The sequence below is a fragment of the Manacus candei genome, unplaced genomic scaffold, assembly GCF_025592945.1.
Source record: "Manacus candei isolate 608988 ecotype Guabito, Panama unplaced genomic scaffold, ASM2559294v1 h1tg000159l, whole genome shotgun sequence".
In the NCBI taxonomy this organism is placed as follows: Eukaryota; Metazoa; Chordata; class Aves; order Passeriformes; family Pipridae; genus Manacus; species Manacus candei.
Genome location: NW_026138207.1, coordinates 3,551,442 through 3,576,216, shown reverse-complemented (window position 1 = coordinate 3,576,216; position 24,775 = coordinate 3,551,442). Strand labels below are relative to the sequence as shown.

At 40.8% G+C, this 24,775-nt stretch overlaps 1 protein-coding gene across 1 annotated transcript in view; it reads left to right on the top strand.

Moving 5' to 3' along the window:
• The window catches only part of GAS6 (growth arrest specific 6), a 42,680-nt gene that overhangs the window by 15,393 nt on the left and 2,512 nt on the right, over positions 1-24,775 (top strand). Inside the window, exons 4-14 of the mRNA XM_051772747.1 lie at positions 650-712; positions 6,448-6,570; positions 8,070-8,189; positions 10,187-10,312; positions 11,412-11,533; positions 12,528-12,646; positions 13,035-13,224; positions 18,632-18,796; positions 20,270-20,438; positions 22,073-22,245; positions 23,057-23,285. Of these exons, the coding sequence (XP_051628707.1) occupies positions 650-712; positions 6,448-6,570; positions 8,070-8,189; positions 10,187-10,312; positions 11,412-11,533; positions 12,528-12,646; positions 13,035-13,224; positions 18,632-18,796; positions 20,270-20,438; positions 22,073-22,245; positions 23,057-23,285 (1,599 nt within the window). The remainder of the gene's footprint in view (positions 1-649; positions 713-6,447; positions 6,571-8,069; positions 8,190-10,186; positions 10,313-11,411; positions 11,534-12,527; positions 12,647-13,034; positions 13,225-18,631; positions 18,797-20,269; positions 20,439-22,072; positions 22,246-23,056; positions 23,286-24,775) is intronic.

Genomic DNA, 24,775 nt, shown 5'->3' with positions numbered 1-24,775 from the left:
GAAACCTCTGCTAAGAAACATGATGGAAATATGATTGCAATAAACATGCATTGCTAACTTTAGAGTGTATGTTCCTTATAGTACTTTGAGGTGTGTTTTTTTATTTACATTTACATTCGCATACATAGATGTTCTATGTGTTTTCTGCATGTTAAAATCTTGATGTTGCATATGTATCTGTGGCTTGCAGTGTTGTTAAGTAATCCGTAGTTTTCTACCTTTTTCCCATTTTAATTAACTTAGTTATTAACTAATCTCTGTATTTAAAAAAAAAAAGATGCCTTTACTTATTGAACCACTGACTTATTTTATTGACTGTATCATAGTCATGGTGTGAAAAAAATCTTTGTGCTTTTTAGGTATTTTAAGAAATTTAGTTGGTCACATTTGAGTAGCTACTATCACAGTTTTAGAATCATGGTAGCATCTGGTTAAGTGATCATCCTCTTCAAATGGTTTATAACTGCTGTACATCAAAGCTAAAAAAAATTAATGAACTTAAGAACTTTAAGGCATCTGGGAGATTATAACATTGCATAGATTTTGCATCCACCTTCCAAATCCTTGCAGTCCAGGTATCATTTTACATGCTTTGAAGCGCTGTCCTGTCATCATTATAAAAATAACGATTTTATTTTCTATTCTTCAGCTTGTATTCAGAAATATGGGTCACCGTATACAAGAAGTCCAGATTTCCTTACATGCGTTCATAGTAAGCATTTTTGGTTTGTATATTGTAGTTAAATGTTCTCTCATTCTGTCTAAAGGTGTGGTACTAGCTTAGCCATCTCCATTTCTGATAGTATTTTAGTACTGGTCTTCCTATTCTCTAGGCTCGAGACTCCATACCACCAACAAAATCTTTTCCATTTATAACCTAATGCCATCTTGCTGTCATGTTTTAGTACTTCGGTATTTTATGATGCAAGTTTCTTTCCCACCAGTTTCCCAAGGTCTGAATAAACTGAGGAGCAAGAGGGACAAGAAGTAGGATGTATGTAAGGCTGTACACTATGCTTGGCCTTTCATTTTCTATTCTCTTGCTAACTTTGGCTCACTCTATTAAGGAACATTAAGAAAAGCTTAAAGTCAAACTCAGGCTCATGACAGCCTTCTTTACATTACGGAGATGAGTTTCACGTGTCATGTGACTGTGCTTTAAATATTGCAAACTTTAAAAACTCAAATTAATTTGGAAGTCAAACTGATAACTTTGTAGTGGGTGAAGGGAATTCTTCTAATACATTTCTAGTTGCCTCTTGAAGCTTAGCAGTGCTAAAGGTATAAAACTGCATAAGTGTTCTAAATACGTCCTGGGAGCAGAACAAATGGGGAGAAAAATCACATGTATGTATATTTATTTTCTTTTTACCCCTGTGTTTCAGTCTTTTATTGTGATCAAGTTTGATTAGTCATGCATTTGTACCAGTGCTACCAAAGCAGGATCAGTATTTAGTTGACCTTTCACATTTATGAACTGCATTACAGCAACCTTTTTTAAGAGTGAATTCCAAGGTTGGTAAGTGGTATGTGAAGAATTGCCCTCATATCACTTACAGATGTTAGCAGTATCACTTATGGTTGTTAAGAGTGCTCTGAACTGGGAATTCTTGGACTTGTGGTACCTGTGTCAGCTAATTCGAAGTGGGGTATGAGGCTCAATGCTTACTTTTACTTGTGTGTGTGGCATGGCAGAGGCAGGAGTTTTTGATGAAAATGGTTATATCAACTGGGAGCACTTGTTCCAAACAGCTAAACGGTGTTTTAGAAATGCAAGTCTAAAGGTTGGCGATGAAAAAATCTGAAAAAATAAAAGCTGAATAATTGTTTTTAGGGCTCACTGCCCATTTCGTATGTAGTGGTTTGGAAAGAAAATGATAATATTTGCCCCCATCAAAATATTAAAAGATTTTAAAATGGCTGAGTTTTGGCTAGCCATTGTCGATTCACAGGAGAAGTAACAGAAAGGAACCTGAAACGCACTTGGAAGAATGACAGGCTTTGTGCTTAGCCAGTTCCAGTGTGCCTCTTAATTTTTCACAGATGTTGCTAAAAGACTGTGTAGCTCTGTGGTTTTGTGCCTGCAAGATGCTTTTAAATTTTGTTTCTTAACAGCCTTCTCCCCTCAAAACAAGGCTCTTTTAGTGGAAGGCTCTTTTAACCTGGTGTACAAAGACATTGCACAGCCTGAGGGCTGGAGAGTGATTAACTACACTAGTTTTTACTAGGAATAAGGTAGAAATTTTAACTGTGACAGTGATTAGGCAGCTTATCAGAAGATGTGAGGATTCCTAGTTTCGTAAGCTCTTTAGATCAGGTTTACAGTTAGGATTCAGCTCTGGATTCAGAGTTAGATGCAGGTGTTTCTAGCACTGTTCTACATGAGTAGTATTCCCATCACAGTCAGTGGAGCGTTAATCTCCTCTGGTTCTAGAGGGATTCCATCAACCAAATTGTGCCAGCTCTGGGGAGACCTGAATCCATGTATGGACTGTTTATTTACTATCTCTAGCAACTGCAGTGAGTGTTTCCAGTTGCTTTGCAGATAGATGTTTACTTTACACACAGACACCTGTACTTTGGTCTGCAGATCTGAATATTTTTCTAAAAAAGATCCTGCATGTCAGCTAGCAATTAAGGATTTGGTTCTGCAAGACTTTGGAAAATTGTGCAGGATTTTTTGGAAATGAGGTTTCATGTGGCCTTAAAAAACAAAATGAGATTTTTGTTATGTCACATGCCTGCTTTTCAGTAGTGACTGTCATAATCTTCACAACCTAATATTTCCCTTAGGAAGTTTTACTATGCACCTTTTTGTGAATATCAAAAAATAAATTCATAGCATGGAGTAATGAACTGGAAGTGGCAGTCAGCAGACATAAGTAAAGTCTTGTTTCCATCCAAGACTTCAAAAATGGAACTGGTAGTTCTATTCTCTGTGTCCACTTATGAGCTACCTATGTGCTATCAGACATAGCTCAAAGCACACAAAAAGGTCATGCCCATCATTACTTTGAACAGCTTTACAAAATCCATTGTGTAAATGAATGGAAACAAAAGCACCATTTTCTTTTGTGATTGCTTAAATCAGGAGCACCTTTTATGAAGTTGGTAGAATTATACAGCTTTGAAGCCACCAGAGGAGCGTAAGACTGTGTCTTGTGTTCTCAGCCTCTCATGATAAGAGGCTGCAAACTATCAGCACTGTGTCGATGTGATAAAAACATCCTTGGTTGTTCCTGCCATTTACCATGGTTGCCATAGCTTACTATTCTGCTGAGCAGTGTTATTACCATTTGGCTCTGCAAGGCATATCAGAATCCAGTTTGAGGGAAAGAATCAGAAACTTGTGGGTACACTAGATAAGTCATGCATAACCCTATTGATTTGTTTTGCTTATCAAGAGATTTTGAAAACACTGCCATATCTGGGAGACTTGGTTTGTGCAGCTTCAAGAAAAAAAAAAAAAAAGAAGACTTGGCTTACTGTACCTAAACCATTCTGTTTCCTGTACACACATTCTGGTCTGTCTAGGAAAAAGGAATATCCCGGTCAGACCTGCTCTATCATAGCTCATTGCTGCCTAAACATGGCCTTTCCTTCTCCAACTCCTCCACCTCCAGTAGTGTGTCAGCTGGGCAGTGATTCATCAGAAGGTGTTCTGGCAGGTGGATGTTGAGAATTGTAGCTGTGTTTTCCTTTGTATGGCCTGGCCTCTACTTTGGCTGTGGCTTTGCTCTGACTCTGCACATCTGGAGTAGAGGAATAAAGAAAATTAAGCCTTGTTTATAGTGAGAGTATGGTTGTTTCTGTGAGGCTTTTGGGATTGTGTATTCATGCTTTTCCAGTATAGTTTTCCCAGGCACTAGCTTCTGAGCATGAAGGTGAAGTACTGAAAATGGGCATTTCTTTGACCATGTCACACTCCTTTCCCTATCAGTCCTCTGACTCTCTCCTGCCTTGCCCACAAGGGATACCTTACTGAGGCTCAGGATAAATGCCTGCCTTCTGAATGGCATGACCCTAGCTAGAGGTTGAAGCTGTGCAGGTTACAGAGGAGAACTTGAAATGAGAGAGTGGATGGAACCACTGTGTTTTGGCTGCATTTTGGTAGAGGTAGATGAAATCATAACTGGAAATGCAAATTCCTTCAGTTATGGAGATTTGTGATCATTTATGGCCTTCTATAGACCTCCTTTCTTTGTTTGATTATTTTGTTCTGCTTGATTCAGCCCACTATGTTTAATGACAGATATTGCCAATCTTCTCCTGTTTTCTGGCATTTGTCAGTCCTCTACAGAAGAACAGTGGATCCTTTATAAATATATGTGTAGTGGACAGGTAATGTTTGTTGTAGTTTTTGAACTTGCTCTAGACGGTTCTTATGCCCAAAGATCAATTAAATACCTACAGAGAAAGGAGCAGTGAAAACTTTTATGCTATTGTATCAGCTCTGGTAAGGGTCTCATTCGAACTATCAAAAGTACTTGAAAAGAGTACCCATGAGATAGATGGAAAGAAATCAGAAATTAGTACTCTATGGTAATCTGAATAAACTACAGCACTATGGGCATCTAACTTCAGTCAGCGTGCAGTGCAGCCCAAGAAGCCGACCATTTTTTTCTTGATAACTATAAAACAAATGCTGTCCAACATTTGAGCATATGCCCGTACCATATTTTTATACCTAAATAGCATAAGTCCTAATGGCTGTCTAAAAAGGCAAACCAAAAGCACAAAAGACTGTCGAGCAAACTGAAACACAGATGGTTTTGCCTGAACATCAGGAAATACTTTTTCACTGTGAGAGTGACCCAGAACCGACACAAGTTGCCCAGGGAGGTTGTGGAGTCTCCATCCTTGGAGATAATCAAAAGCCTTCTGGACGTGGTCCTGGGAAACTGGCTGTAGGTGACCCTCCTTGAGCAGGGCCCTCTGGAGATTGGACAAGTGACCTCCAAAGATGCCTGCCAGCCTTAACCATCCTATGATTACTAAGATTCAAATCTGAGGCAGTCAGTGCAAACAAAAATGCTGGTCATGTGACATCAAAGGGAGCTGCTTCTGCCTGCCCTCACAGAAATGTTAAAAGTTCTTTCAAAGCAGCCTGTCATGAAGATGACTTACAGGGTCACACAGAGGAAGTTAAGAAGAGACATATAGAAGCAATATAATCCTGACAAAAGTAGGAATTAATTTGAATTTTTAATTCTCTCAATTTGAGAAGTCTGATAGGGCTGCTAATCTATGACTAGTTTCTCTCCTAAAAGCCCCCCTGCCACCCTATATGCCCATCAGTTCACAGGTCATGTTTCAGAATATCATCAAGAGTCTGAACTGGATGTTGGTCTCAGCAGAACCAGTGTATGGAAACAGGTTGCTGCTGCTGCTGCTCGCTTATTGTGTACCCACTGGGCAATCCCCACTGCTGGGAGGAGATGTGTAAAAAGAAAGGCCCTTGAACTAGGTGACCTTTGCAATCTGCAGAATGAGCTTCTGCGCTGTTCCTTCTGGTTAAAGTTGTGGAAACAGTTAACACATTTATGCTTTTGAAGATCACTGATCTAGAACACTACTGTTAAGAGGTTACTACTAAATGATAGCTACCAACTCTTTTTTTTTTGTGGGAACAAGGGTATTCTTTCATCCTTCCTTTAGTTACCTCTGTGAAGCACTGTCCCTGTGTGTTTTGCAGATAGGTGGGCAGGTGAATTTAGATGGGTGATTTCCATTTGTTGAGTAGTTAGATAATAGTTTGAGATTTTTTCCTCCAATCCTCCCCAAAGAGTGTTGACTACTCTTTTGCTGCTTTCTAATGAGAAAACTCATTGCCAGGTATTGAAACCTGGCTTAAAAATCCCCATAGGATCATTGTGCTCTCTGTAAACTGGATTAGTGGTTTTCTATTCCTTTGCTGTTAACTCACAGGTATTCCTTTTTTATTCTCATTCTACATAATAGAAAAGCTCTGACAAAAAATTCAGATATAAACATTTGCTAGCTGCAAATCTGTCAGCTCTGGTAAGATCCTCAGTTGAACTACCAAAAGTACTTGAAAAGAGTACCCATCCCTTCTTGAGTACTTTGTTGATACTGCTTTTTGTTTTCTCCAAAACTAGGGAGAGTAGAATTAACTTTCTTAAAAATGAGCTACTTTGAGTTGTTTCTTTCAGGATGTGCCCTTCAGATAAGGGCAGTGGTAGCTCACTCCGTTTTGCAATGAAATGAATTCCACTGCATGTGCTCTGCAAAATTCCTGGCACACCTTGTTTGGCATGTGAGCATTAAGAATTAGCTTCCAGTTTTGCCAGCTGTGAGTATTTCTGAGTGATTCCCTATTACTATTTAAGCTTCCCAACTTCTAATGAGAGTGAAACTCCTGCTTGTCAGTGATTTCAATGTATTGTTCTGTTCTGTTTTGGCTTTTTTATTCCTTATGTAAATCAGATTTGCCAAACCAGTGTTCTCCTGATCCTTGTCACAAAGAGGGGACTGTCAAATGTGAGGATCTCAAGGGGGACTTCTATTGTGAATGCAAGCGTGGCTGGCAGGGGAAAACATGTGAAAAAGGTAATCAGGTTTCATTATCTTTTATACTTGTAACAAAGATATTTTGGGTTTTGCTGTATTCTCAAATGGTCATTGATACTGTGCTGCACAATTCAAAAGTCACAGAACCGAACCTGGATTACACACCACTCGTGTTTTTACCCTTCTTTGACTCAGGTAATTTTTTCACATCAACATTTTTATATGACTTTAATGGAGCTTAGCTTGGTCTTGGCAAGGTAATCTAAGAAGTTAGGCTCTGACTTTCTGTCCCACCCCTCTGAAAGGGGCAGCAGAAATAGAGTTGTAGTGGCTTTTCAAGCAGAACTGCAGCAGATGCTGCTGTGAACCCCGGTGTAACAGATCACAGACTGCAGAGCCAGAGAAGCTGGCCCACCTGCCCTCTAGCATCCCTGCTGTGGGAACAATGACTTTCAGTCAGCAAGTTGGAGTCTGAGTCTGATGATACACAAACTGATGAAATTAGTCTGTTAAAGCCTCCATGCTAGTAGGACCTTATTCCACGTCCGCTTAATCCCACATATCCCAGGGTATACTTCCATCGCCTCCAAAGAAAATATTCAGACAGAATCCGTTTGTGCAAGGAGTGCCAGGTACCCACAGGGCTTTCTCTACAAATTATCTTCCCTCCTCCCATTTTCTGGTTTCTTTTTTTTCCCCTTCTGCCTGCAAGGCTTCCTGTCAGGTAAGGAATGGCTAGAAGTCACATTCAGCCAGTCCAGAATTGTGGCAACCAAGATAGCAAGAGATCCAAAACCTTTCCTTCTCACGTAAATATCGTGGTGAGATTGTAGGGTCGCTCACAAGGAGCACATTTAAGCAATTCAGAAAGCAGACCAGTCAGTATCCAGTCAGCTTTGAGAGCTCAGACAATGATCAGTCTGAAGCATATTCCCTTATTTTCCTATAAAATTCCATGACATGTGATGTTCTACTCATCAGCTGACTCTAGAGTCCCATAGATAAGCAGGACATAATGAGCAGGTAGGGCAGGTCAAGGGTGAAATCAAGGCTCTGGGATTTTACTGCCAACTTCAGTGAGGCATACAGTGCTCAGTAGCTGAGAACTTAAAACTTTTTGTGTTTTTATGAGTTTTGTAGTAGTAAGGATATAGTGTTCTTGTTTTATTTAAAACTTTCATCCTGAACTTACTGGTCATAGTATGATTTTAAAACTTAGTTATGATATAAAATGCATTATAATTAGTTTGCTTCTGCAAATGAACTTCTTCACCTGCACAGTGACTAAAGATAGGCATTCTCAGAGCCGTGAAGGAGATGCTCAGTTACATTGCCTTTTCTTTTTTTTGTTTTATTAAACAAGCGAGCTAATGTGCTCCAAGTGTTTGAATGAAATCTTTGTGCTTTTTGTAGTCATTGCGTTGCAGTTGTAATACTGTTTCTTGTTTGATCTTTCTGCTTCCCAGTGCCTATCCCACTCTCACCCTCCAGATTATTCACAGAGATGAAAAGCTGACTAACACTTTATTTTGATGTAGATATTGATGAATGCAGAACGCAGAACGGTGGCTGTAGCCAGGTCTGTCTCAACAAGCTAGGCAGCTACCGTTGCTCATGCAACAGTGGTTACACTCTTAAAGACAGCAAAATATGTGAAGGTAAGTTTTGGTGGGACTCTCCTTTTGCTTCAGGGGATGCTTGGTGACTTGTGCCTGCATTTTGGAGAGCTGGGTTGCCCTGAGCAGTCCTGGTCTGCTCCCTAGCCCAGCAGAAACTTGCTGGTAGCTCCTGTTGGCTGTGCTCCACTGGCATTGTGCTTGGTGCTCCAGCCAGCCTACACGCCTGGGCTTGTCAGCAGTCGGACCATGATGCTGTCAATATCCTAACACAGGCGTGATTCACAGAGGATTTGTGGCTTGGATTGTGCTAAATTGGTTTAGCCGATCAGTCCTCATATCCTGACACTGAGAGGAGGAAGTGCTGGCCAAATGCATTGTTATGATTCTTTCCAGTCTCACAGTGCTGTAGTATATGAGCCATTTGTTTTTCTTTTGTGTGTTTCTTATTTTATTTTTCTAAATTTGGATATGTGCAGCAGCTAATTCAAACAGATACAGATGGCTAAATTCACTGCGACTGAATATTAATACATGTAGAAAGGCCCTAGTGAAGGTTGGCAGATATAGCAGGTGGGAACAGAAAGTGAGGATCTGAAATATCTGATTGAAACTTTTAAATGAATTTACATAACCAAAACTTAAGCAACTGAGATTTCAGAAGTGTTAATAAAACTACATGCTGAGACAAAGACTCATTAATGATTACAGTGATTGTTAAAGTTATGTGTATCTCATAAAAAATGGGTAAGTTTGTGTATATACCTCTTACAGATGGATGTGACAACATATTTCTAAACATACCTGATCTGAAGAGTGTATTAATGCTACCAGCAAAAAGACAAAGAGCAAGATTTTATTTCCATGTCACTTCCACTCTAAAAATGACTGTATAGATTACATAGTATCCCTTTCTAATGGGAGTACCCACTTAGAAGAGCCAACTTCACTTTTGAATTGTCCTCTGGTGCCAGTTGGCAGGGACAGGTGAATGGTGAGGGTGCTCACATATACATTTGTTTTCATACTTACGTATATTTGTTTCATACCCTGATACTGTCACTTAGGGCACTGTGAGCAGTAGTATAAAAGCATTCTTTAGCTTCAGTGTGTGACCCTGCAGTTGCTGAGGTTGCTGTCAGGTGTGGTTATTGCTACTTCAGATTTATCATTGCATTTTGACTTTCTTTCATGTTTATTCCTTTTATCATGTGCATGCACACAAAAGTTACCTTTTGTCTTAATTTGTAGACTAGGCTTCATAGGGTACTAGGTAGACCTTCAGCCAGCTCACTCATACATGGGAAAATCAACAAGTGTAATGTGTAATTGTAGTTTTAACACATACTAGAAAGCAAACATAAATATTAAACTCTCAGTATACTGCAAATGTTTTGTCAACAGCAGGATTTTGCTGGGTATTAGTTAACATCTTAGGAAAACACTTGTGTGTTTTTATGAACCTCCAGTTCTTATCCTTCATGGTGAAACCCCAGAACATCTCTCAGACATGACTTGTTCTCTGTGACAAAATGAGCTGCTTCAATTCCCCTTTGCCACTATAGATCAGCAGGTATAGATCTTAATTTACTAAATGTGTGAAAAATTATTGTTTGCCTGTCTGAGGACAGAGAACAGAAATCTGCAATGTGCTGCAGGCTGCATCTCCCTTCAGTGTTTTGGTAACATTCATGCTGCTGTTCCTCAGTTCCTGTCTGTTGGTTTTTTAACCTGCAGTTTCAGCCCCCCTGAGTGAAGGGAGTGTGACTTTTTGGTTTTCTGGGAGTTGGTTTGTTTTACAGTTTTTCTCCTTGCTCACTTTGTATTGTTTTTTTCCAGTAGTGGTTAATGGCTTTAAGAAAGAAAGACCAACTGGTTTTGAAAGCCTGAAGTCACTTCTCATAGCTAGCTACCCCTAAAGGTATCTTAAAGATACTGGTTTTTCAGTTTCCAAAATTTCTTGACCCTAAGCCTACTCCAGTATATGAATAGTGGTTATACTCCTCTCAAGCCATGTTGTTCAATTACTTGTTTTGCAGACATAGATGAATGCGCAGCATCAGCAGACATCTGTGGAGAAGCTCATTGTAAAAATTTAGTAAGCTCGTATGAATGTCTTTGTGACCCAGGCTACAAGTATGATGACGTGAAAAAAACTTGTCAGGGTAAGCTCATGAAATAACATCACATTAGCATTTATTACATAATTTAAAGCTGTAAACCCCCTGAAATTTAGTTTCAGGCTTCAGTAAAAGCATTTTTCTTTTTTTTTTTAATCTTGCTTACACACTGGACTTCTGTTCCATCTCTCTAGTTGGGAGTGAGTTTGCAGATTTCAATCTGAGTTCATCAGGCTTGCAGTGGTCTTTGAGTTCATAGAGTTTGCAGTTGTCTTTGAGTTCACTGAGTTTGCAGTCAACTTTGATGACTTGAATCAAGCTGTACAAGCCAGAGTACTGAGATTTCTTGAATTCATGACAAGTGCAAGGTCTGGTGAAATCTCAGAAGCATCTGTGCATATTGCTGTCTCTGGACAAGAAAAGTTACAGAGCAGTAGCTGTTCTTTCATAACCTGTCTTGTGGTATTACTCTGAACTATGAGCTTAATATGTGTTGGAACCATGCACAGTTCTGCTGGCTACACTGCCTGCAAGCTTTCTCAATGGAGTAAGCTTTGAAAGTATTCCAAAACTAGCATTGTTCCCTGCCTTTTGTCTAAGTTAATATACTGGCTCAAATCACACACCAACCAGTCCTGCTGAGCTCTAAGTCTTTACCTCTGCCTGAAGAGATCCCTGTAGACTGTCAGAATTTGTTTTCCTGCAATTGTTTGTGAAGCAGATAAAAAGAAGCCAAAGGAAAAAAAAAGAAAAAAAGAAAAAAATGAATGAGAAACTCAGTGCTTACTTGCAGTCCCTCAGTTGAAGGAGCAGGAGCCAGTCAGCACAGGCATAGCAGAAAGGGACTGAAGGGAGGAAGTCTTGTCTAGAAGTTAAAGCCCAGGGCTCTGCTCCAACAGCTTCCAGCCTTCCCACTGATTTGGGCAGCTGGAATCTGTCTATGAAAATAGCTTTGTGCAGATGCTAATTCTCACTCTTCTCTCCTGTAAAGATGTGGCATAGGGTAAGTACTGGCCACAGAGCACTTGGACATGCTCAAGGGGGAGGTGCTACGAAACAGCACTAATAATGCTTCCCCTCCCCAGTGATTCATGTTTAAAGAAACTCACTGTTTTCTCCTCTCTTCTTTGCTGGTTTTGTGTAGATATAGATGAATGTGAAGAAAAGCTCTGTGAACAGACCTGTGTCAACTCACCAGGGAGTTATACCTGTCATTGTGATGGCAGAGGGGGAGTGAAACTTTCCCAGGATATGAATACGTGTGAGGTATGTCAGTGTTCATTGCTGTAACTGCAGAACAGACCTTTTCTTTACATTGCAATTAAGAATAACTGATGAAGCTCTGGACTAAAGTCATTTGAGCCAAGTGAACAGCAGGAGGGAATCCTATTGGCAAAGTTGCATGAGCTGGGGACAGTAGGTCTCCTGAAAAGAAATTTTCTCCTGAAAGTCTCTCTTTTCCAGCTCCTCCTGTCCCAGATCCAGTGATAGCCCTGCCAGCCCTCTGTTTGACTATGAGTTATGTTGGCTGCACAAGCTTTTCCGAGTAAGGTCCACTAGGTTGGTGCAAAGGTCTAAGGGCCTGTGGCGTAAGTTATGGACCAGCACTTGCATTTGACACTTTCGTCCTCCAGGCATTTGAGGGGGATGGGCTTCAGTGGCACAGGCTGCCTCTGTGGTAACCAACCAACAGCATGTTCTTAGCACATCTTTTGTTGCAGGAACAATGTGGTAGAAAACCTTATGCTGTACCTTATGAATATGATTTCATCATGTAACAGGAAAGCATTCCTCCAGGGCAGATAGTGGGGGGGGGGGGGGGAGGAAAGAAAAGAGGAAATGTTCTCTGTACAATTGTATTTTGAGAGAATAAACATTACAGTGCACTATGTATTGTATTAATTAATGATAAACAACCTGCAAATTTGTACATCATCTCTTAGTGTGAAAAAAACCAAATTCTATTTCCGAGAAATAGCACCATACGGTAGTTTCAACATTTCAGTTGGCACATTTGTAAAAGGCAGCAAGAAGTACAAGTGTCCAACAAATCTCTAAACACATTTATAATTATATTGAGTCCCTGGTTTTATTGTCCAGATGATTTTCTTCATCTTCATCCACCAATCAGTACGAAAGTCAACAGTTCTGTCTTTATATGTATAGCATCTACATGAGAAAAGAAGTGGAGACATACTCTTTGATTCTCTTTCTGCTCTCTGAGGAGAATAAGCACTCAAAAAATGTGTTTTGATTATAGAACATCATACCATGTGTGCCTTTTGCTGTTGGAAGAAGTATTAAATCCTTGTACCTGGGGAGGATGTTCAGCGGCACTCCTGTTATCAGGCTGCGCTTCAAAAGGAAACAACTGACGAGGTGAGGACAATTTAGAATGACAGTCAAATGCTCTGACTGATGCATGCAAGGGTGTTAAGTTGTTACTATTACAATTAGTCCTACATTCACCATTATTTGCTTGGATTATGGAGTCTTGTAAGGCAAAACATTATCCAAGCCAGTAATTGAGAAAGCCAGCCATGACCACAGAGCTGTTAGGATAATTACTGAAGTATAGTATTGTATTCTTTATTGATGCTATTTTAAAACCTGTCTTCACAGCTTAAGTCTTTCAGGAGTGCATTAAAAACTAGCATGTTTTAACAGAGCTTTGTAGCTGCTAAAATTGATGCTATCTGTATGGAAAGTACTCTGTGGTTTTTGAATTCTGCATAACTAATTTATTTCTTGGCACCTGTGTGGTCAGACTTGTGGCTGAGTTCGACTTTAGAACCTTTGATCCTGAAGGTATCCTTTTCTTTGCTGGAGGCCATCAAGACAGCACATGGATAGTCTTGGCACTGCGCAAAGGACGGCTAGAGCTGCAGCTGAAATACAATGGAATAGGGCGTGTGACAAGCACTGGACCTCTTATCAACCATGGCATGTGGCAAACGGTGAGTTCAGACCATGGCTGAGGTCCAACCGCTTCTTGGCTTGTTCAAGATGGGTTCTGCCAAGTGCAGATAGACTTTGTGTATTCTTGAGATGCTTTTCCAACCTATCTATCCATTCAATGCATACGAGTATGTTATACGCTCTAAGATGAGAATGGGATGTTCTTCTTAACAAATTGAATTATACTTTATATCCATTGTAATACAGACTGCATCATTAATTTGCAGAACCAGAGCAACCATTTGCACAAACAGTGTCTTTGAAATACAGCAGTGCTAAGCTGACTTTATGTCAGCTTGAGAAGATGCCATCTGGGTGAGGATTGGAAGGGAGTAAGAGGGAAGGAACTATGTCTGTTCTTTTAAGGAAGTTTCCAAGTGTGTTTGGTCTATGGGGGGGTGTGTGTAGTTGCTTTTGTTCATTTGTTTGCTTGTTTAGTCAAGAGGCTCAGATGGTCTGAGGCCTTGACAAATGTCTTATGCTACAGTATCCTTTTTATAAAGTCTTCAAGCTTGTTTATATACAAAATAGACAATTTCCCTTGTAAATATATTGGGGTCTGTTATAGAATCATAGAATCATCAAGGTTGAAAAAGACTTTTTAAGATCATCAAGTCCAACCGTCAACTCAGTCCAATCACTGTAACCCCTAAAATACTCTGTTTACTAACAACATAATCCCAGCAATCTCGTGAGTCTGTAAGGATTGTAAGGATTCATGTTCTTCTTGATGCTCTTGCAGAACATTGCCTGGTGATTTTGGAAGCATTATGATCGTTACTGTTTGTGACATGATCATTAAAAACATCCTGTAGTGTGATCCACAGTAGATGAGCAATTTATATATGCTTTCTCACTTCTGCCTTTTCCTCTCCTTTCATTTTTTTCTTACTTAATTAGTTCTTTTAAGTTTGTGTGCCTCTTGGGGATTGGGCAGGAAGTTCTCAGCTAAGTCGCACATGAGACAAATGCAGATACTGGTAATTGTGAATAATTTTCTGATTTACATTCTTTAGTATATAAAAATTATATGTTAAAGAAATAAGCAAGGTAGGAAAAATTTTATTCCTGATGCATAAATAAAGAAGACCTTGCATGCCGTCACTGTCAACTATTGACATTTGGTAATGTTTCCAACAGTTCCGTTACTGTCAGTGAAACAATTCTAGATTCCAAATGAAGAGCTGTAGAGGTTTGGTGAAGTTGTAGATAAAATGTGTGACATGCTGTATCTTTACATGTAGGAATAGCCTCAAGCCAGTTCTTACCGAATTTTATGGTAAAATTTCTAATGGTTCTGCTATTTTGAAATATGACAATTGTAATTTTCTGCAAAGAGAGGATGGGGACGGAAGATGGGAAAAGTAGAGTGGATGCCACTGACTGACTTGGAAGTCACAAAAATCAGCAGTTACCAAGCTAATCCATTTAATACCAGAGCATAACATACTTGTTAAGTGCCAGACTTCATTATGAAATAATTACAAACTATCCAATGTTAGTTTGAGGGGACACAGCTGAAATGTATTTCTTCAGGGAGAGAAGGCAGGATGATAAAAGTATCATGTTTAGGCAAAAATTATTTGCCTTCTCCCAGGCACCAGTGTCAGGGCTCTTATCCCAAGGTACCATATTAACCAAGAACTTGCCTGGCTGAGTTGCTAAGGCAACACACTCTTTGCACATTTTCTGAGAGGTTGTATAAATCCCCTCAAAATCCTTCTCCAAGGCTTTTTGGGACAGTACAGATCTAGCTGTGGGTGCCATGTGGTGCAGGTGGACAGGACCCACACTGATGAAGGGGTCAGGGTGCCCTTGCAGCCAGCAGTGCTGTCCTGCACATGGGTTGAGCAGGGCCAGGCAGCTGCCAGAGACACAACATGGCATGAGTGGAGGAGAGAGCAACATGCACTGCTGGCACAGGAATGCTTGCCTGGAGCAGGTCAGTGGCCATAGTTCTGGCGACTGTCTCCAAAAGTGAAACTGCTTGATACTGGCCAAAGGCAGAGGGATCTACCCACAGATGAACAGCAGCAGGAGGAAGGAGCCTTTAGTCTCTTGACTGCATGATTGACTCGCCTCTGAGTCTTGGGATCCTGCTTGCATTGTTGGAGTGCTGTTGATTTCTCCTTTCTCTGCTCTGTTTTCTTATTCCTAGCCTTCACCCTACAGGTACTTGGTTTTCTTCTGCTTGACATCCAGTGTCACCCATCTCGAAATGCCATTTAATCTGTATGGCTGAGTGATACACCTATAAATATGTTCCTCCATTTTATCCCCTCTCTCTTTTCTCCTTGGCATGGTTCTTAATTTAGGAAATCCTGTCAAGAAGGGGTTATTCCTTTTTGTCTGTCTCTTTTTATAAAACATGTAGCCACACTTTTCATTTTAAGTGTGGACTTTTCATTTTAAGTGTGGACTTTTCATTTTAAGTGTGGACTTTTCATTTTAAGTGTGGACTTTTGTGTGCTTTTCAAGCTCGCCTTCTGTAAAGCACAAACCCAAAAACATTCAGAGGTAACAGTCCAGACTCAAATGCAATTTGGGAGCTTTAGTCTGGGCTTCAGTTTGCACAAAATCAAGCCTTTAGTTTTGGTTAGACCTTAAACAGAGGAGTTTGGATACTTGGGAGAACTTTATAGGGGTTATAAGAAAATAGTAATTTGACTATGCAACTTTCAGCAGATGGAAAAACAATGGATATTTAAAAGCAAAACATATGAAAAAGCAGCAGCAGTGTGTGACTTCTGGTCTGTTGAGCAAATGCTGCATACTTTTATGGAAATATGATGGCATTTTCAAAACTTCAGCCCAGTGTTTCTACCTAGGTACTTTCTCTGATGTTGATTCCTTCTAAGCTATTTTTAAATGAACATTGAACCAACATTGAAAACACAAACAAGCAAGCCTCAGAAAAGACTTCTAATGTAGTTATTTGTGCATAATCCAGCTGGATAAAGTGGCACGTATGAACTGATGATAGTAGAGGACACACTCGCCTTCTGTTTGTTTTGCATTTCCAAAAACAGTCATCATTTTGTCTTCCTTTCAGTGTTCAGTTTAGTAGCACCCTGAGGACACAGTATGGTTAGCAAAAATAATAACTTAACTACACTGTTAAATGTCAGGACTGAGGGTTGAGCAATCACAAGCAGATTCATATTTGGCTTTAACCCTGTGTCTGGCTGGAGCTCTGTCCCTTTTCAGTACTGTCCACTTGCTTTTCAGCAAAGAGCAGATAGGCTGGCTATGTGCTACGAGCTATCCAGAGTGTGAATCCAAAACACAAAGCTGACTGCCCTTATGGCTAACCATAGGGGAACCCTTTGCTTTAAGAACTGCACACCTGAATGTCCCCCAGGATACTAACTACTGAAATGCTTCCCCTTTTGGTTTGTAGGTGATGGTGGTGCACCAGCAATTAAGCTTTGAATTTGAGGAACATGAGCTTAAACAGCTAGAGGGCATTGTGAAGTAGGCAGAATGTTATTTCCCAAACTGGAATTTATTAAGAGTTTTTACAGGGATTAACCCCTCCTCCGATGGAAGTTTTCACTGATTTGGGTTTACTTGTACTAATGACCAGAAGCAGCAAAGAACTCAGAATAATTTTTTTTTTTATTTCTATGTTATTACTTGCTACACAATATAATAAAATTTTAGAAGGCCCTAAATTTTGGTGGCCCTGCAAGTAGCAGGATTTCTTCACAGAGGAAGAACAGTATGGGCACTACTGCAGACAGTATTTCCTCATTCCCATTTGCTCTGTGACTGCCCAGTGCCTGTGCTAGGTACAGGGAAACAGTCTGTGCCAGTTCCTGTGGCACTCCATACCCTGGTGCATTAGGGCAGTGGTGACCATGACACCGAGCAGAGGTGTCCAAGTGAGTTTTTAGCTAGATAGCCTGTGTAGCTCATCCAGTTGGGTGGCTGCCAGGACACGTTCCCATCAAGCGGACTTTACAGCCTGCCAATCCCCAAAAAAACCTGTTTGAGACTGGCTTGTGTGTCTCCATGGAATGGAGTTAGGAGGTGTAGGTGCCACTTTAAAAAAGCAAGCTTCAGACAAATAAATTCACATCCTGTGAGATATGGCACAGAGCAACACACCAGGTGTAAGCAGTGTTCTAGCAGTATAAAGCAGACTCTGCTGGAATTCACAAGAGAAGAAAAAAGGTTGATGAGAGGAGAAAAATCTGTGAATAATCTTTTCAACTATCAAATTAACTAGATCTTCATTACTGAAGACTGAGGTCCAAAAGGAGTGTCCAGGTATAAATCTGCTCAGCCCTGTCCTCCTTTGTGTTACAGCCACAGAGCAAGAGCTCAGCATGGCTGATAAAAGCAATTTTGGGACAGCTACTCAAAATGCAAAGAGAAGGATGCTCAAGACCTGGCCTGCTCGCAGGGAGAGGGAAGAACGAGTCTAAACAACCTCACAAATAGATAATTGGTTCTATACAGTGGCTCATGAGTGAAGGCAGCATCTGGGTGTCCCAGGAAACAGAGCTGTATGGATGAAGAGTGAGTAGGTGGAGTATCTGTCACAGAGTGGGAAGAAGGTTATGAAATAGCAGAGGTGCACTCCTTTCTCCTTCTCTACAAGAAAATTGGGTTATCTTCTGCTACAGCCACAGAACACCCTGTTGGTAGCAGGACCCAGGTCCCAAGGCAGCAGAATCTCTGCTGCTGTTCAGCAGCCTGGTGCATCATCTATATGCTTTACCTCCTTCTCTCCCTCTGCAGAGATGGATGTTTTATTGTGCTTCTCTGTGCAGCCTGGTCATAATTAAACTTATAAAATTTGTTTGAAATTTCAGTGGTAATATAATCTTCCTAGAAGTAGCTCTTTGGAGACATGGAGGGAAAACTTGCAGAGGCTTTTTTGAGAGAAAAACTATTGCCTATTACATGTTTTTATTACCATCTCAGAAATCACATCATCTGTTGTTCTTTTTGCAGAGGTCAGTATTCAAAAACTGTGCCTGGAAGGCCCTCTGCATTATATTCCACTGGTCCAACGAAAGCCATCTTGTCTGTCTTTCCAGCTTTTCTTTTCACATGCAGTTGCAATAAGAAGATTCTCATTAATAACTTATTATTGCATTTACATTTTGCATAGAGCAACCTGCATATGTCACATAATCATTCCATTCATGTTTTTCTACAGCTGTTTTGAAGTAGCTGGACTGTCTTCACTGTTAGGGTAACTGCAGGTTGCTTTCTAGAGTAAAGATTTACATGTCAAGGTCGAATGTAATTTAAAAGGTAGACAAAGAGGCTTGGGGACAGAAAATATTTTTCTGTCTTGGGTATTTCACTGGCGGGGTCTGTCCTGTAGTCGAGGCTGCAGATATTAAGTTCTTTTCATACTGAATTGTTCAATTTGGAATTTTATTTTTTCAGATCTCTGTTGAAGAACTCGAAAGAAATTTAATTTTAAAGGTCAACAGGGATGCAGTTATGAAAATAGCTGTCTCAGGGGATCTGTTTACTCTATACAAAGGAGTGTATCAGCTGAATTTGACAGTAGGAGGCATTCCTTTCAAAACAAAGGACCTTATTCTACCCGTAAGTATAGCACGATCCCTCATGCTGCTTTGTATGCCAGAAGGGCTTGATTTCGTCTTTTCTGAGAGCAGTTCAACCTGCCCTGAAACAGGTGGAATTGTCACCTTCTGGATACAGCTTTCTCTCCATTAACTGTAGCAGGAGTGTAAGCTAGTAGCAAAGGTGAGAATCCTGATTTTTTGATTGGTAAGTTTGGGTGAGATGCATCCCACCTGTACAGTTAGGGCACAGCAAAACTGGAGCACATGACAAAATTCACTGTGGTCATATGGACTTGGAGAGCATGAGTGGCCCTGGGGGAGGTGGTCAGTGGGCACTGTCTCTCTGTGAGGGTGCCACTGTGCCTACTAAGTCTGGAAACAATGTCGGGGCACTTTTTGTGTTGCGACCAAAGTTTGTGCTTCACGTGTATTGTATGACAATTTTGCTGCTTCTGTTTGCTCATTCAGTTTAGTGAGATCTGAGGAAAAGCAGCTGCTTGTTTTTATTTATTTCCTCCTAATTAAAGTAGGTAGGGCATATGAATAAAAGTTAAGGCACTCCTTTGGGTGAGATCAGATGATTGCTACATTTCTGAAATAGCTGCTGCTCGGGCTGGTTTGAATGTCTGCCACACACAGAGTTAGCACCTTGAAACTCTAATTTGCATCTCTTTATTTCTAAATGAGGTGACAAGCTTGTGGCTTGTGACTGGGAGTGTAGTAGCAGAGGAAGGCTCCTGTGCTTCACAAGAAGTCATTCAGGGCCACTGCTTGTCTGAAACAGTACGGTCAGGGTGTGGTCTGAATCTAGGATTGAGAGCCAAAAACTCCTCAGGTTTTTATCCTGGCTCAGACACTTAATTCTCTCTCTCCTTCAGTTAAGTGGGAATAATGGTGCTGATTTAGAGGCTTTACATACTGTCTTATGTTTTAATGCTGAGATTTCATACAGGATAGCCTAACTAGAAGCTGGAAGGAACAAGGTGTGTGAAGAGTGGTGTGCCTGTCTTGTGGCCAGAACCTAAAAACATACTGTGATCAGGTCTAATGTCTGTCTTGTGTGTCATGCAGGCTGTTTGCAATGACACAAAGGATTGGGGTTTTTAACTTCCAGTTAACCTCCAGCATGCACAGTGCAGAATTATGAGAGTTACAGAGCTTTGGTGACAGATCTTTAGAAATAAATTGCACTGATTATCTGCATCATAGGGGAGATTACAGAATCAATACAACCAAATCAGCACCTGCACTAGCTAGTGTCCTTCTGTCCTGTGGAGACAAACTGAGCCTAGGGGAGTTTCCTGGGGAATACTGAACACTCATTTGCTTGGGGTTGCAGGATTGAGATTGCTGCCAATTAGTTTGCATGTGCATAATGCGTCAAAATTATTTCTCCTACTTAGTATCGTAACATAACTCAGTATTTCTCTGCACCCAGTTCTTCCTCACTGAACAGCAGTTTGAAGCATGAGATACTGCTTTATCTTCCTAGATAAACCCTCGGCTGGATGGTTGCATGCGGGCATGGAACTGGCTGAATGGGGAGGACACCTCTATCCAAGAGACCATAAAGATGAATGAAAAGATGCAGTGCTTTGCTGTAGCAGGACGAGGGTCTTTCTATCCTGGCCGAGGTTTTGCTGTGTTTAATCTTACTTATGGTAAGTAGTTTGGGGTTTTTTTTAATTTCTGACCTCTTGTCCTGCTATTAACCATACTTGGTTTATAAACAGTGTAAAACTTACATGTATGCCAGATTCACTGTTCACTGATACACAAAAGACTGGCAGCTATGGATGGAGAGGAATAACTAAACTTGTGATTCATAGCAAAGGAAGTCCTATGTATGATGGTTAGAACTGGTGTGAATATACCCAGCATGGATTAGGTTCGCTCTGTGTAGCTCCAGTAATATATTTCACATCCAGACTGGTTTTAGCTCATCCTCAGCCCAGAGGGGCTGAGCAGCATCTCCGCCAGCAGCTTAGGTGCTTCCAGTCCTTACCACTGTTTCTGCTCAATAGGGAGAGCTGTAAGCCATAGTGCTGTATTTTGAGTTTATGATGGACAGAAAAATCAATATTGTCTGTAAGAAAATGTCTGAGGTTGGGTTCACTTTTAATCATAGGGTGGCATTAGTTACAATTGGGTCAAATGCACTAAGCTGATACAAACTGAATGAAATTGGCATAGGTAGAGTAATAACAAGTTTCAAACTCGACTTGTCCATACTAATGTGGCACTCAGAAAGGCACCTTTTTATTCTAGATTATTGTATTTGTTTATATGTGTGATCAACTGTCAGTGTTTTTGAACCCACACAAATGCCGACCACCTGTTTCAGCTTGGCGTGTAAGTCCTCCTCTGCAGGAGCCATCTGTTCATCGTTATGTGGATTTTTCTGCTGTGCCATTGTAAATTAGGGAATATCAGCAGTCTGTCATACTATTTAGCACATGGATTCAAAAATGACAAAGTAAAGACAAGCATCTGAAGTGCAGATGACAACACTCAGCAGAGATAAGGCCTCAGTACCCGCATTCTTTTTTTCTTCAAACAATAATTCCCTATTTTGTTTTTTTTTTCCTTTCTAATGTTAAGCTTTATAAAGAAGGAATTATTGTATTTCAAGGTGTGGTGAACCAGCGAAGATAATACTCCTATGAAGGGAGGTTGCAGGAGCAGGATTGAGATCTTTCTTTGTAGCCAGCACTACCTTTTAAATTACAAGGGCACTGAGGCAGTAAGAAGATACCAGAAAGTTTAATTCACGATTCAACAAGTGAAATAAAACATCCCACACTTCTGGAGGCTGGTGATCAGGAAGTGTTTGGTTAGGTGATGAGTGTAGTATGCTTACATAATTTTTCAGTTTAATACAGGCTTTCATAGAAATGTTTCCCATATGTCAGATTTGGACTTGGATTCCTCAGTGATCTTCAGGCAGTCAAGAACGATTAAAAATTGGGTGCCCTACCTTGCAGCAGTTCTTTGAGTGTGTTGCACTGACAGCCATGGGAATTTGAGTATTTCTTTGTGATAAAAAAGCTCAGCATTATCCTTTGACATTCTGAAAAGCAGCAGAAGGCAAAAGGTAACAAGAGGAAACTGATGCCGTTTTCTTCTCTGATTTTATGTCCAGGTGCTTTGGAATGATTTTTTTTTTTTAACAAAAGAAATGTGGCAATCCCTCCATAGGCTCATCTGCCTGTGCTCTTCTCTAGGGAGAAATTGCACAGCCTACCCATTTTACCTGTTAGTCCTATGTGTGTCCTATGCGGTTTTTTTTCTGCAGTGCAACCTTCTTCTGGAAATGAAACCAAGAAGAACTGGGAAATAGAAGTAAATGCTGTAATTCAACCAGCAACAGATACTGGTGTGCTGTTTGCTCTAGTTACGGAAGAAGCATCTGTCCCTTTATCACTGTCTCTGATCGACTATCACTCCACAAAGAAACTGAAACAACAGGTACAGACGTAAGCATTTTTCTAGAGAAGGTTCCTTGCTGTTCTCTAGGAACTGAAAATCATTTTCAAAAACAGTTATCAGGTTTGCTGCCTGCCTGTTTATTTGCCCCACCAGTTCAGAACATGGTCTGAGACAGCAGTGCTTGCCTGACACCGAAGTTCTGCCTCTTATGCGTACGTGTCAGACACTATTAGGGGGCTCTTTGCAAATGTGCTCTAGGTAAAAGATGGAACTGCTCTCTTCAATGCAGGCATATTTTACTATTTTTTTCTTGCTCAGAAGCTGTTTAGTGCCATAAACCAGAGATTTCCATTCTCTGGAGCTCATCAGTAACAGTCCCAAAGTAGCCAAGGCTTTAGGTGTCACTCTGGGTGCTGTGAAAGGTCAGTTATGATGGACAGCTGAAGCTACTATTTAATAGTATTCATAATAAAGGGCTAGATTCTGGCATTCACAAGGGTAAACCAGGAATGATTTCACTAAAACCCATGAGCCAGTTTTTCATTTATAGTCAGCCGACAGCTCCAGTTGGCTTGGTTCCAGTGCAATGTAACAACCTCTGCAAGACCTCCTAAGAATTCTCTCTGAGAAGACACTGGTTTCAACCAATAATTAGTCCACTGGTTCATTGGTTTTTCATCTGTGCAAATGAGTTCATAACACAATCAGCAAGAGTAATAAGCCTAATTCTCTGGTGGCTCTGCAAAATCTTTGTAATAAAGGCCACAGTGGGGTCATCCTGTTACTGGATAAGTGTGGCTGGTATATTTCTACTCACTACCTCTTTTTCTTTCTTTCTCCTGCTGTTCAGTTTATCACTGTGGCCTTGGAGAACATAGTTGTATCCCGACTGGCAATAAATCTCTGTGATAAGAAGGAACACTCTGTGGACATCCTCCTCAAGAAAGATCACTTATCCCTGAAGGTAGATGGGATAGCAGGAGAGAATGAACTAAGCATCTCTGAGTTAGAGGACAGTCTGTCTATCTTGGAGAGCTCTTTGCAATCACCGGTGAAGACATATGTGGGAGGATTGCCAGGTGAGCCTCCAGTTTTGTACCATGGACCACAGGCTCCCAACTCGCCTTCCTGAGCTGGATGCCAGGAAAACCATTTCTGTTTGTGCAAGTTGTGGGCCTCCTTCTCTGTTTCTTCTTGAGCAGGCTTTGTCTGCAATGCAGGCACGTGACCATGACAGATCTGGGGTTGGACTTTTCTTGAAAGATTGTGTCCTTCTGAGGACAGCTGGAGGCAAAAATAGAAAGAGGAAGTTTTGCTTTTTCAGCAGTAGGAATGATTTGTCTGAAGGATACCTGTAAGCAGGATCATTATCTTAAACCTGGTAAAATCCGTAGGAGCTGGACCACAGGCCCCTGCAGTGCTTCATTAATATAATAAACCTGTGAGAGCATTCCTTGAGAGGAGTTCTAGGGCCTTGCATTGTTTTGACTAAAGCTTGGGAAGCCCAGTGTGGTGATTTTTCCTGGCTGATGCTCTCTTTGAACTGATCACAGCACTCCACAGTTAACAGATTGCCTCCCAGCAAAGGGTATGTAGGGCACAACCAAGGGCATACCACCATTTATAGTTTCTCTGGCTTTTCAGCAACAACAGGGCTTCTTCTGAGAGGTCAGTTTGCTCCTCTGTTCTGAACCTGAAAGATCAAACTTTTATCTGAATTGTGAATTTTGGCCAAGTTTGGGAGTTTGTTTCTTGTTCTGGCTGAACTTGTTTATCAGTCCCTTCTGCTGAGGAATGCAGTTCAGGAAACACGTCTCTGATGCACATGATGCCAGCATCTAAGCAAAATCTTGCCCTTACTTGCCCAAGCAAGGGAGAGGCAGCAACATTGGCCTCTTAGTAGGTGCTGAAGCAGTCAGGCTGGAACAGAGTGGCTTAGGTGCCATGTGTACTAGGACACATAGAGTGGCTTTTCTCACCATGAACAAGAGTTTAAAGAGTATTTATGCTGATGATGTAAATGGCTCCTAGTCACACCTAAAAGGAGGAGACCAGATACTCTGGGACATTCACACACTGGTAGAAACAAGCTGAAGCCCCAAATGTGGCATTTTCCAGTGTCAGATTGAATTGTCCAAGCTGGCTATTGCATAGGCAAGATAGGACACCTACTTTCTTTTAAGTAGATCTCAGATGCACAGCAGAGGGTTTTATAGCTCAGAAAACCATCCCATTCTGTCCCTATCCCAAGTTCTCTATGGTTTGGTTAGACTAACTGTGCTGGGTGAAGCACAGTTTTAATTATCCAGAACTAAGTGTGAGATACCATAGCTATGGCTGTTTAGACCCAGGTGGCATCTGGAAGTTTAGCTACTTTCCCCCCTTTGATCTGTTTTGCTCAGGAATTTCTGCCAGTGATCTGCTTTTGCCATTGAGAGGAACGCAGCACTTGCATCGAGAAACCTTGTCATTTGCCAAACAAATAAACATTTCAGCACTTCAGTTGGATTAATCATTCTGGGTTAAATAACTATACCAAATGGTCAGATCTAAGTGAGTTTGGCTCCTT